Below are 14591 nucleotides of genomic sequence, written 5' to 3'. Positions count from 1 at the left end.
ACTATAGTCCGACTATAGTCAGACTATAGACCAGACTATAGTCCAACTATAGACCAGACTATAGTCCGACTATAGACTAGACAAAAGTCCAGACTATAGACCAGACTATAGTTCAGACTATAGACCAGGCTATAGCTCATATATACATAATCAATATCAACTATATCGACTACAGTCTCGTCTAGGCCTTTAAAAAATGTTCCTGTACCAACACTATATAAACATCAACATACCCTCCACACTACGAGTAGGGTGCCAAACGATGAATATGTGAGAGAAATTTATAATTTCTCTCAATATTTTCATTTAAAAATTTTTCGACCTTGACCTGCATCTATTGATTTGATTTGAACAAAATAGTGCCGTTAGTTGTTCAACTCTTAAATACGTAATACACCGACAAATACTTTCTTTTCTGATAAGGTCCTATTATCATATTAATAACTTTTTAAATCTTCATTTAAAAACCGTATTACTACTCAACAGAAATGCTCTCTTCTAAAATAATGGGGCGTCAAGAGATATTTGAAATATACATATATTTTTTATAACCATCACGTGTTTAACCCATATACATACATAAACAAATCAATTCAATTTAAAATAGTTAAAAAAAAGTATATTTCCATTTATGCTGTTAATTAAACAGAAGTTGTTTGTTTCCCAACAGAAATCATACGATATTAAACGCAATTAAATTAATTTAGACAAACAATTCCATTCAGTTATTAAGATGTACAATTTTTGTTTCGGAACGTGTCATCATTGTCATATGTTTGGGAATATTTTATGTCAATAAGTATGTCAGTGTCTCACAAACTGTTAAATTTTGGGGTACTAATATATACTAGGACTATAGACTTGACTATAGTCTGACTTATAGACTCGAATATAGACTCGACTATAGTACGGACTATAGACTCGACTGTAGTCTGGACTACAGACTCGACTGTAGTATGAACTTTTGATTCGACTATAGTCTGGACTATAGACTTGACTATAGTCTGGACTATAGACTCGACTATAGTCTGGACTATAGACTCGACTATAGTCTGGACTATAGACTCGACTATAGTCTGAACTATAGACTCGACTATAGTCTGGACTATAGACTCGACTATAGTCTGGCCTATAGACTCGACTATAGTCTGGACTATAGACTCGACTATAGTCTGGACTATAGACTCGACTATAGTCTGGCCTATAGACTCGACTATAGTCTGGCCTATAGACTCGACTATAGTCTGGCCTATAGACTCGACTATAGTCTGGCCTATAGACTCGACTATAGTCTGGCCTATAGACTCGACTATAGTCTGGACTATAGACTCGACTATAGTCTGGACTATAGACTCGACTATAGTCTGGACTATAGACTCGACTATAGTCTGGACTATAGACTCGACTATAGTCTGGACTATAGACTCGACTATAGTCTGGACTATAGACTCGACTATAGTCTGGACTATAGACTCGACTACAGTCTGGACTATAGACTCAACTATAGTCTGGCCTATAGACTCGACTATAGTCTGGACTATAGACTCGACTATAGTCTGGACTATAGACTCGACTATAGTCTGGACTATAGACTCGACTATAGTCTGGACTATAGACTCGACTATAGTCTGGACTATAGACTCAACTATAGTCAGGACTATAGTCTGGACTATAGACTCAACTATAGTCTGGACTATAGACTCAACTATAGTCTGGACTATAGACTCAACTATAGTCTGGACTATAGACTCGACTATAGTCTGGACTATAGACTCGACTATAGTCTGGACTATAGACTCGACTATAGTCTGGACTATAGACTCGACTATAGTCTGGACTATAGACTCGACTATAGTCTGGACTATAGACTCGACTATAGTCTGGACTATAGACTCGACTATAGTCTGGACTATAGACTCGACTATAGTCTGGACTATAGACTCGACTATAGTCTGGACTATAGACTCGACTATAGTCTGGATTATAGACTCGACTATAGTCTGGATTATAGACTCGACTATAGTCTGGACTATAGACTCGACTATAGTCTGGACTATAGACTCGACTATAGTCTGGACTATAGACTCGACTATAGTCTGGACTATAAACTCGACTATAGTCTGGACTATAGACTCGACTATAGTCTGGACTATAGACTCGACTATTGTCTGGACTATAGACTCGACTATAGTCTGGACTGTAGACTCGACTATAGTCTGGACTATAGACTCGACTATAGTCTGGACTATAGACTCGACTATAGTCTGGACTATATTCTCGATTATAGTCTGGGCTATAGACTCGACTATAGTCTGGGCTATAGACTCGACTATAGTCTGGGCTATAGACTCGACTATAGTCTGGACTATAGACTCGACTATAGTCTGGACTACAAACTCGACTATAGTCTGGACTACAAACTCGACTATAGTCTGGACTAGACTTTAACCTTAAATATAGACTGGACTATAGTCTGAATTATAGAGTGGACTCTAGATTAGACTATAATCAGGACTATTAACTCGCCTATAAACAGGACTATAGAATACACTATAGGCTGGACTATATACACTACTGTAGTCTGTCTATAGTCCAGAATCGACTATTAAATCGACTATACTTGAACCCCCAATATGACTAGATTATAGGGCAGTTTAAGGAAACTGTTGCCAAATTTAACGTTTAAAGAATTATTGAAAACTGATATCTAGGTATTTGTTTTACTTGAACAAAAGCTATTCGCAATGATCGTTAAAAGGTTAATAACTTTAAAATGTGGCATGAGCTTCATTTTCTGAAATAATAAACTTCATAAATTTTGTTACCTAATATCGGTTATATTTCGTAGAAGTGCAAAAAGAAAATGTGTTAGAATAACCTCGCATAAAATTAGTACAAACTGCAGAAAACACCTGTATGAATTTTAATAGGTTTCGCTAAGTTTTAACACATTATCAGCAAAATGTGATAAGAAAAGCATTCGACGGCAGTTAAATGGCAAAAAATATCCAAAAATAAAATAGTTATAAATATGTGCAATTTCATGATGATAGATAGCATTACAATTATTTTTTGTTTTTGGCGTGAGTAATAAATTTATGCAGATAATTAATAAATATTCAATCACTTACAATTCCAAACAATTTATCTAAAAATGTCTAGAAATAGTGTTAATAGTCGAGACTATGGTGGAGTTAATGGTACAGAAAATACTCAATTCTGTGGTCTACTCCTCAGTCAAGTCTAAATAGTCTAAACTATAGTATTAACATGTGACGTTTTTACTGTAAACAAACGATCTCTGCAAATAGCTGAAATGTGGGGTGATCAGTTTGTTTACATTTTGTCGGCTAAAAAATTATTTGAACCATTCAACATTTTATTGCTATTGTTGTACACAAACTTAAAAAATCTTAATTCTTCTCCACTTTTTTTAAATACTTAGTAAATACGTACTATGTTTGTCTGCACATTTTAGCGAATTAGTCATCAACGACCACCTCCCTAGTACACTTGTGTGACCGTCAAAAAGATAATTTGGACTTTGATTTTAAAAGTTTTTTATTAAAATGTGAAATAATTCACATTTTCTACTATTACTATCTCTGCTAAGATAAGTAAATAGCTAGTTTAGCACGTGGTATTTTAAATGTTAATTCCAATTATATATATATATATTGCATAAAGCATTTAGATTTGTTGTAATAATCGAAAAACGTTGTTAATTAATTTGTGGTTTTTTCTAACAGATAAGATTTTACTAGCAAACGGAAATGACCTTGTACGGTTATGGCGTCAATCTAGAATCGCTATTTCGGTGACCATTTAGTAGTACTGATAAAAATAATTTTTATATAATTGATAATATTTAGTTGGATATTGGAAATAATTTTTGGAGGTAATATAGACGCTAAGTAGTAGCTGCATACAGGTGTTCGCAAAATCTGCGGGCACTAAATATAAATACTAGAGTCCGGTCTGAAGTCTAGGCTATAGCTGTGCTTCTAGTCTAGACTATTGTCGAGTTTACAGTCCACACTATAAAATAGTCTTTAGACCAGACTATACACGAGTCTATAGTCTAGACTATAGTAGAATCTGTAGGCCAGACTATATATAGTCTAGACTCTAGTCTATAGTCGAATCTATAATACTGACTTTAATGGAGTCTACAATAGAATTTACAGTAGTGTATATAGTCCACACTATAGTCGAGTCTACAATCCAGAATAAAGTCAAGTATTTTGTCCGGACTATAGTCGAGTCTATAGTACAGACAATAGTTGAGTGTATAGTCCAGCCTATTGTCGAGTTTATAGTCCAGACTATAGTTGAGTCGAGTTTATAGTCCATACTATAGTCAAGTCTATAGTCCAGACTATAGTCGAGTCTATAGTCCACTATAGTCGAGTTTATAGTCCAGACTATAGTCTAGTCCATAGTCCAAACTATAGTTGAGTCTATAGTCCAGACTATAGTCTAGTCCATAGTTCAAACTATTGTCGAGACTATAGTCGAGACTATAGTCGAGACTATAGTCCAGACTATAGTCGAGTCTATAGTCCAGACTATAGTCGAGTCTATAGTCCAGACTATAGACGAGTCTATAGTCCAGGCTATAGTCTCGACTATAGTCTAACTAACTAACTAACTAACTAACTAACTAACTAACTAACTAACTAACTAACTAACTAACTAACTAACTAACTAACTAACTAACTAACTAACTACTAACTAACTAACTAACTAACTAACTAACTAACTAACTAACTAACTAACTAACTAACTAACTAACTAACTAACTAACTAACTAACTAACTAACTAACTAACTAACTAACTAACTAACTAACTAACTAACTAACTAACTAACTAACTAACTAACTAACTAACTAACTAACTAACTAACTAACTAACTAACTAACTAACTAACTAACTATAGTTTGGACTATGGACTAGACTATAGTCTGGACTATAGACTATAGTCTGGACTATAGACTATAGTCGAGTCTATAGTCCAGACTAAAGTCGAGTCTTTAGTCCAGACTATAGTTGAGTCTTTAGTCCAGACTATAGTCTAGAATAGTTAGTGAATTAGTTAGTCACTTAGTTAGTTAGTTTGTTAGTTAGTTAGTTAGTTAGTTAGTTAGTTAGTTAGTTAGTTAGTTAGTTAGTTAGTTAGTTAGTTAGTTAGTTAGTTAGTTAGTTAGTAAGTTATTAGTTAGTAAGTTATTAGTTAGTTAGTTAGTTATTAGTTAGTTAGTTAGTTAGTTAGTTAGTTAGTTAGTTAGTTAGTTAGTTAGTTAGTTAGTTAGTTAGTTAGTTAGTTAGTTAGTTAGTTAGTTAGTTAGTTAGTTAGTTAGTTAGTTACTTAGTTAGTTAGTTAGTTAGTTAGTTAGTTAGGTAGTTAGTTACTTAGTTAGTTAGGTAGTTAGCTAGTTAGTTAGTTAGTTAGTTAGTTACTTAGTTAGTTAGTTAGTTAGTTAGTTAGTTAGTTAGTTGGTTAGTTAGTTAGTTAGTTAGTTAGTTAGTTAGTTAGTTAGTAGTTAGTTAGTTAGTTAGTTAGTTAGTTAGTTAGTTAGTTAGTTAGTTAGTTAGTTAGTTAGTTAGTTAGTTAGTTAGTTACTTAGTTAGTTAGTTAGTTAGTTAGTTAGGTAGTTAGTTACTTAGTTAGTTACTTAGTTAGCTAGTTAGTTAGTTAGTTAGTTAGTTAGTTAGTTAGTTAGTTAGTTAGTTAGTTAGTTAGTTAGTAGTTAGTTAGTTAGTTAGTTAGTTAGTTAGTTAGTTAGTTAGTTAGTTAGTTAGTTAGTTAGTTAGTTAGTTAGTTAGTTAGTTAGTTAGTTAGTTAGTTAGTTAGTTAGTTAGTTAGTTAGTTAGTTAGTTAGTTAGTTAGTTAGTTAGTTAGTTAGTTAGTTAGTTAGTTAGTTAGTTAGTTAGTTAGTTAGTTAGTAGTTAGTTAGTTAGTTAGTTAGTTAGTTAGTTAGTTAGTTAGTTAGTTAGTTAGTTAGTTAGTTAGTTAGTTAGTTAGTTAGTTAGTTAGTTAGTTAGTTAGTTAGTTAGTTAGTTAGTTAGTTAGTTAGTTAGTTAGTTAGTTAGTTAGTTAGTTAGTTAGTTAGTTAGTTAGTTAGTTAGTTAGTTAGTTAGTTAGTTAGTTAGTTAGTTAGTTAGTTAGTTAGTTAGTTAGTTAGTTAGTTAATTAGTTAGGTAGTTAGGTAGGTAGTAGGTTGATCGATTATTCGACATTTTCCAAAAACCGGTTTTCGAATAGTTCGAATAGTTGACATTTCAAAAAAACCGGTTGATATTTTTCAAATTCAGAAAAAACCGGTTAACCGGTTTTTCATAATAAATAAAAAAATATATGTTAATTTGAAGAAATTAATGTTTATGTTTAAATTTGATTAATAAAACATGGCCCGAAATGAATTTTAACAGTTTTTCAAATTCAGAAAAAACCGGTTAACCGGTTTTTCATAATAAATAAAAAAATATATGTTAATTTGAAGAAATTAATGTTTATGTTTAAATTTGATTAATAAAACATGGCCCGAAATGATTTTTAACAGTTTAACAGATTATAACTTTAGATCTAGTCGTCTGATTTACATTATTTCTTTAATATAAAAAAAAAAAAATTAGGAAAAAAGTGGACACTTCTGTTAAACATAAGGTACTATGTAATCCTAGCTTATTCTAAAGCCCTTTTAGGAAATTTTCATAGGCATTCCAACACTTCCATAATATTTCAGCGGTAAATTAATTATTGTAGTTGGAATATAATCTTAAGATTAATAAAATTTTATTAAACAGTTATCAATTTTACAAATAAAATTTTTTAATTAATTAGGAAAATCAAAAAAGTTTAACCAATGGTGCTTTAGAAAAATATATCCTAGTTCCTGGACTCGAATATTTTTAACATTTAAACGGGCTGTATTATTTACTTCAAAATTTCATTTAAATAATCGTTGAATACAAAGTATTCGAAACCGGGTTTTAAAAAGTGAAAAAACCGGGTTATTCGATATTCGAAAAATCAACATTTAGAAAAAACCGACACTGGTAAAACAGAAAAAACCGGTTTTAAAACCGGTTGAAAAATCGAGACGATCACCCTAGTAGGTAGTTAGTTAGGTAGTTAGTTACTTAGTTAGTTAGGTAGTTAGTTAGTTGGTTGGTTAGTTGGTTAGTTGGTTAGTTAGTTAGTTAGGTAGTTAGGTAGGTAGTTAGTTAGTTAGGTAGTTAGTTACTTAGTTAGTTAGGTAGTTAGTTAGTTAGTTAGTTAGTTAGTTAGTTAGTTAGTTAGTTAGTTAGTTAGTTAGTTAGTTAGTTAGTTAGTTAGTTAGTTAGTTTTGTTTGTCACATTTTTCAACATAATTTCAACTATTAAAGTTTCTTTTAAATCACTTCGGGCTAGGAAACTTCTATTTAGTTTCATTTCAAAATTTCTTTAGTTGTGTCAAAGAGTTCAACGTACCATTGCAGAAACATATAACTTCGCATAGAGAAAGTTCAAACTTTACCAAAATATAAAACACCAATAATGTTATTAATAAATCTATCTAACCATTCCTTTCATTCTAAGTTTCTTTTGAAAATTAACTATAGAAAAGATACCATCATCGACAACATCATCTATCTATAAGTGCTAATTTAAACAAAATTCGTTTAAAAATCTTGATTAATGGTTTCTATTGTTTTTTTTTTTTTTTTTTTTTTTTTTTTTTTTGAAGTAGCCAATAAAAAGAAATCACACAATGATTTACTCACTTAACTGAATTAGTTGAATTGGTCAAAGAGTTTGATTATAAATAAACGAAAATATTCCTTTGATAATGAAATGTTGTCAAATGTTTACAAATTAATCAAAACAATTGATTTTGGGGACAAATAGTTGCGGAACCTATAATCAATTTTATTCATTCATAATTTGTACGATTTTGGAAAACAAAGAATGGCCAGATGTTTGCGAATTTTAACACGTTTTGGTGGCCAAACAATGGTGGGATTATTTAAATTGTGGGTGTGTAATATACTTTTTCTAAAACAATATCTAGAAACAAATGATCCAAAACAATAGGTTTTCAATCTGGATTTATGTGTAAAGAATTTTAAGATGTATAAAATCTGTTTGTAAGTCAAAAATTTTTTGATAATAAAAATGTTATACTTTGATAAAAATACAATTATTTTATGATGAAATTTTAACAAGTTTTTCATAATTTAACACTTTTTGTTTTTGTACTTTAACTATAATTTACTTCACTGTATAATCAGTTGCCTTAAATTTGTTTTTATTTTATATTTACATATGATTTTTTAAGTAACTGCCTAAAAGTATGCTTTATTATTTAATATTTTATTTACAAAAACCTACATGCTTACTGTTGGCAATTTGGTTGTATAAATATGAATTGCCAACGTAATGTAAAGCTCAATGATAACGATCAACGAAAACTATTCGTCTGAGATCCTTATATAAACGTACCATTAGAAAATGGATTAAACCAGGCATGAAAAATGTAAATTTATAAATAGTATAATAAGTAATAAGCCAAATAGTACTTATAAGTTTTACAATACTAAACTAATTCCGCAACTTTGTACGCTCACTATGAACTGGACTATAGACAAGATTATATATTAAACAACAGACTAGAGTTTAGATCAGATTGTATGCCAGATTATAGACTAGACTATGCATTAGACTATAGACTAGACTACAATATAGACCAGACTGGACTACTGACTATAGTAAAGAATAGACTATAGATTACACTACTATACTTCAAACTAGACTAGAAGCTAAACTAACTATAGACAAAAATACAGACTAGACTAGACAATATACTAGACATTAAATTAGACTATAAGTTAGACTACACTATAGACCAGACTACACTAGTCTACTAGTCCGCAGACCAGACTATAAGCTAGACTCGACTATAGACGAGATTATAGACTATAGTATAAACTAGACTGTTGACTAGAATATAGGCTAGCTTATAGACTATACTACACTATGGACCAGACTGGATAATAGACTACATACTAGGCTAAAGACTAGACTACTGATTATACTATAGATTACACTACCGTTTAGTCTCTATACTAAATTATTCTACACTAGACACTAGTCTACAGACTAAACTATAAACTAGACTACAGACTAGACAATACACTAGACTACACTATAGACTAGTCTACACTTGCCCATAGACTAGACTACACTAGTCTATAGACTACACTACAATAGTCTATAGACTACACTACACTAGTCTATAGACTTCACTACACTAGTCTATAGACTTCACTACACTAGTCTATGGACTACACTACACTAGTCTATAGACTACACTACACTAGTCTATAGACTACACTACACTAGTCTATAGACTATACTACACTAGTCTATAGACTACACTACACTAGTCTATAGACTAGACTACACTAGTCTATAGACTACACTACACTAGTCTATAGACTACACTACACTAGTCTATAGACTACACTACACTAGTCTATAGACTAGACTACACTAGTCTACTAGACTACACTAGTCTAGACTAGACTACACTAGTCTATAGACTAGACTACACTAGTCTATAGACTAGACTACACTAGTCTATAGACTAGACTACACTAGTCTATAGACTAGACTACACTAGTCTATAGACTAGACTACACTAGTCTATAGACTAGACTACACTAGTCTATAGACTAGACTACACTAGTCTATAGACTAGACTACACTAGTCTATAGACTAGACTACACTAGTCTATAGACTAGACTACACTAGTCTATAGACTAGACTACACTAGTCTATAGACTAGACTACACTAGTCTATAGACTAGACTACACTAGTCTATAGACTAGACTACACTAGTCTATAGACTAGACTACACTAGTCTATAGACTAGACTACACTAGTCTATAGACTAGACTACACTAGTCTATAGACTAGACTACACTAGTCTATAGACTAGACTAGACTACACTAGTCTATAGACTAGACTACACTAGTCTATAGACTAGACTACACTAGTCTATAGACTAGACTACACTAGTCTATAGACTAGACTACACTAGTCTATAGACTAGACTACACTAGTCTATAGACTAGACTACACTAGTCTATAGACTAGACTACACTAGTCTATAGACTAGACTACACTAGTCTATAGACTAGACTACACTAGTCTATAGACTAGACTACACTAGTCTATAGACTAGACTACACTAGTCTATAGACTAGACTACACTAGTCTATAGACTAGACTACACTAGTCTATAGACTAGACTACACTAGTCTATAGACTAGACTACACTAGTCTATAGACTAGACTACACTAGTCTATAGACTACACTACACTAGTCTATAGACTACACTACACTAGTCTATAGACTAGACTACACTAGTCTATAGACTAGACTACACTAGTCTATAGACTAGACTACACTAGTCTATAGACTACACTACACTAGTCTATAGACTACACTACACTAGTCTATAGACTACACTACACTAGTCTATAGACTAGACTACACTAGTCTATAGACTAGACTACACTAGTCTATAGACTAGACTACACTAGTCTATAGACTAGACTACACTAGTCTATAGACTAGACTACACTAGTCTATAGACTAGACTACACTAGTCTATAGACTAGACTACACTAGTCTATAGACTAGACTACACTAGTCTATAGACTAGACTACACTAGTCTATAGACTAGCCTACACTAGTCTATAGACTAGACTACACTAGTCTATAGACTAGACTACACTAGTCTATAGACTAGACTACACTAGTCTATAGACTAGTCTATAGACTAGACTACACTAGTCTATAGACTAGACTACACTAGTCTATAGACTAGACTACACTAGTCTATAGACTAGACTACACTAGTCTATAGACTAGACTACACTAGTCTATAGACTAGACTACACTAGTCTATAGACTAGACTACACTAGTCTATAGACTAGACTACACTAGTCTATAGACTAGACTACACTAGTCTATAGACTAGACTACACTAGTCTATAGACTAGACTACACTAGTCTACAGACTAGACTACACTAGTCTATAGACTAGACTACACTAGTCTATAGACTAGACTACACTAGTCTATAGACTAGACTACACTAGTCTATAGACTAGACTACACTAGTCTATAGACTAGACTACACTAGTCTATAGACTAGACTACACTAGTCTATAGACTAGACTACACTAGTCTATAGACTAGACTACACTAGTCTATAGACTAGACTACACTAGTCTATAGACTAGACTACACTAGTCTATAGACTAGACTACACTAGTCTATAGACTAGACTACACTAGTCTACAGACTAGACTACACTAGTCTATAGACTAGACTACACTAGTCTATAGACTAGACTACACTAGTCTATAGACTAGACTACACTAGTCTATAGACTAGACTACACTAGTCTATAGACTAGACTACACTAGTCTATAGACTAGACTACACTAGTCTATAGACTAGACTACACTAGTCTATAGACTAGACTACACTAGTCTATAGACTAGACTACACTAGTCTATAGACTAGACTACACTAGTCTATAGACTAGACTACACTAGTCTATAGACTAGACTACACTAGTCTATAGACTAGACTACACTAGTCTATAGACTAGACTACACTAGTCTATAGACTAGACTACACTAGTCTATAGACTAGACTACACTAGTCTATAGACTAGACTACACTAGTCTATAGACTAGACTACACTAGTCTATAGACTAGACTACACTAGTCTATAGACTAGACTACACTAGTCTATAGACTAGACTACACTAGTCTATAGACTAGACTACACTAGTCTATAGACTAGACTACACTAGTCTATAGACTAGACTACACTAGTCTATAGACTAGACTACACTAGTCTATAGACTAGACTACACTAGTCTATAGACTAGACTACACTAGTCTATAGACTAGACTACACTAGTCTATAGACTAGACTACACTAGTCTATAGACTAGACTACACTAGTCTATAGACTAGACTACACTAGTCTATAGACTAGACTACACTAGTCTATAGACTAGACTACACTAGTCTATAGACTAGACTACACTAGTCTATAGACTAGACTACACTAGTCTATAGACTAGACTACACTAGTCTATAGACTAGACTACACTAGTCTATAGACTAGACTACACTAGTCTATAGACTAGACTACACTAGTCTATAGACTAGACTACACTAGTCTATAGACTAGACTACACTAGTCTATAGACTACACTACACTAGTATATAGACTGGACTACACTAGTCTATAGTCTACACTACACTAGTCTAAAGACTAGACTACACTAGTCCATAGACTGTTGATTAGGCTATAGACTTGATTTCAAACTAGATTATACAAACTATAAACTACATTAGTCGATAGAGTAAACTACACTAGTCTATAGACTAGACTACACTGGTCTGTAGACTAGACTACATTAGTCGATAGAGTTAACTACACTAGTCTATAGACTACACTACACTAGTATATAGACTGGACTACACTAGTCTATAGTCTACACTACACTAGTCTAAAGACTAGACTACACTAGTCCATAGACTGTTGATTAGGCTATAGACTTGATTTCAAACTAGATTATACTTGTGTATAGGGTAACATATGGTCGATCATGCCCTATTTTGTTTTCTAATCTGTTGTTTACATTTTTAGTGTCAAAATAAACACAGATAACACAATATCGAAAAAATAGCTATTTATACACCAGTTGCAATGACGCTGGCAAACTCAGGTTTTGTTTGCTATCCATAATCGAAAAGCCAAAAATGTTAACGTTGTTAAGGAAAATCTGCCAAATTTAAATACTAATCCTAACTTAAGACCATCTTATATGAATCATGGTCTAAAATGCTTTGCTCAACTGCTCAAGCATGAAAACTTTTAAAACAGAAAAGAATACTCACAAGTCTCGTCTTTTGAATGCATTTTGTTGTCAAGCTGATATAAATTGCCAAAAAAAAAGAACCAAATAAGTCACATTTCATGTCTGTCTGTCCACCATTTATCTTTCTCAGCTTCTTTGCAATATTCGAATAAATCACTGGCACTTTTTCAAGATTTTGTTTGTATATTAAATTATGATTTAATTCATTCTTTTTTGTAATTTTAGTTCTTCAATTTACAAAAATTAAATGTCACTTTTTTTTTTTCAAAATACACACACGAATTCAAACACAAATTGAATTCCAGATGGAACGTTGTTTTATATATAAAATTTTTATAGTAAAAAACAGCAGTTCGGCATAACACAGTAGAAAGAGATAAAACGCAGAGAGTTTACTTCTTCTTGGATACACCGACAGTGCGACCACGACGACCGGTAGTCTTGGTGTGTTGACCACGAACACGAAGACCCCAGTAGTGACGAAGACCACGGTGAGAGCGGATCTTCTTCAAACGTTCCAAATCATCACGCAATTTGGAATCCAAATTGGAGGAAGTCAATTGATTGTATTTACCATCAATGATATCCTTTTGTCTGTTCAAGAACCAGTTGGGTACTTTGTAGTGCAAGGGATTGGTGATGATGGTGACGATTTTCTCGACCTAATAAACAAAAACAATAAACAAATTAGTATGTTCCAAAGAATTTGTTGTTACAAAAAAAAAAAAACTTACCTCTTCATCGGTACATTCACCAGCACGCTTGGTCAAATCAATATCGGCCTTCTTCAACACAATGTTGGAGTAGCGGCGACCTACACCCTTAATGGCAGTCATGGCGATACCAACTTTGCGTTTACCGTCAATGTTGGTATTCATGATACGGAGAATGTGTTGGAACTTTTCTGGGATAACGAGCGACTGGAAAATATTGTAAATACGAAAAATTAGTCTCAATAAACATAATAATTTTATTTTTTTTAACAAATATTTAACACCAACTAAATATTTTTTCTTTATGATTCAATTTCATTTTTTCTTTTTGTAAAAATTTACTTTTTCTTAAAAATTTCTTCATTATCTTATAGTTTATGCACAAAACATTCATAGTTTTTGGGGTTTTTATCATTTGTTTTAGGATGTTTGGTAATAATTTCGATATTTTTTCGCACACATACCATTTTGCCCTTTTTGAAGAGACCGTTTTCAAGCCGAAAAAGACGGAAAAACGGATGTTGACAAAACGTCTTAATTTGACAGTTGACACTATACACTTACTGTCTAAAGCGCCCTCTGTTTGTGAAATTTTTCAACAGAGTTGTATTTATTTACAGTTTTAAACACAGAGTTGTTTTATTAAATGTAAATGACATTAAGATGGAGCTGTCAAAAGTGAAAAAAGTTAAAATTGTGTAGATTTTGTAAAATTGTGAAAATTTTTTATAAATTATAGTTAAAAATAATTAAAATAACTAAATAATTATTATTTTATGTTAAAAGAATTAGTGTTTGTTTAAATATTAACAAAAAAGTGTTGAAAATATGCGAGTAAATTTGTTTGGTGTAAATTATTTTGCTGAAGCTACCCGAAGGTTTTGGCGGCTTAAAAGAAAAAAAAGAAAAAACCTA

General features: G+C 32.3%; 1 protein-coding gene across 1 annotated transcript; it reads right to left on the bottom strand.

The window, feature by feature from the left end:
* Positions 1-13217: 13217 nt before the first annotated feature.
* Positions 13218-14254, bottom strand: LOC119612814 (40S ribosomal protein S18). Its single transcript, XM_037968686.1, has 3 exons — positions 14141-14254; positions 13698-13883; positions 13218-13625 (listed from the first exon to the last, which is right to left on the bottom strand). The coding sequence occupies exons 1-3, from the start codon at positions 14141-14143 to the stop codon at positions 13356-13358; spliced, it is 459 nt and encodes a 152-aa protein (XP_037824614.1). The 5' UTR covers positions 14144-14254; the 3' UTR covers positions 13218-13355.
* Positions 14255-14591: the final 337 nt, after the last annotated feature.

This window comes from Lucilia sericata, unplaced genomic scaffold (genome assembly GCF_015586225.1).
Source record: "Lucilia sericata isolate MDLA Ls3-8-SP2 unplaced genomic scaffold, ASM1558622v1 Contig001833F_arrow, whole genome shotgun sequence".
In the NCBI taxonomy this organism is placed as follows: Eukaryota; Metazoa; Arthropoda; class Insecta; order Diptera; family Calliphoridae; genus Lucilia; species Lucilia sericata.
The sequence above is the reverse complement of the archived record's forward strand: the minus strand, read 5'-3'. Positions and strand labels throughout refer to the sequence as shown.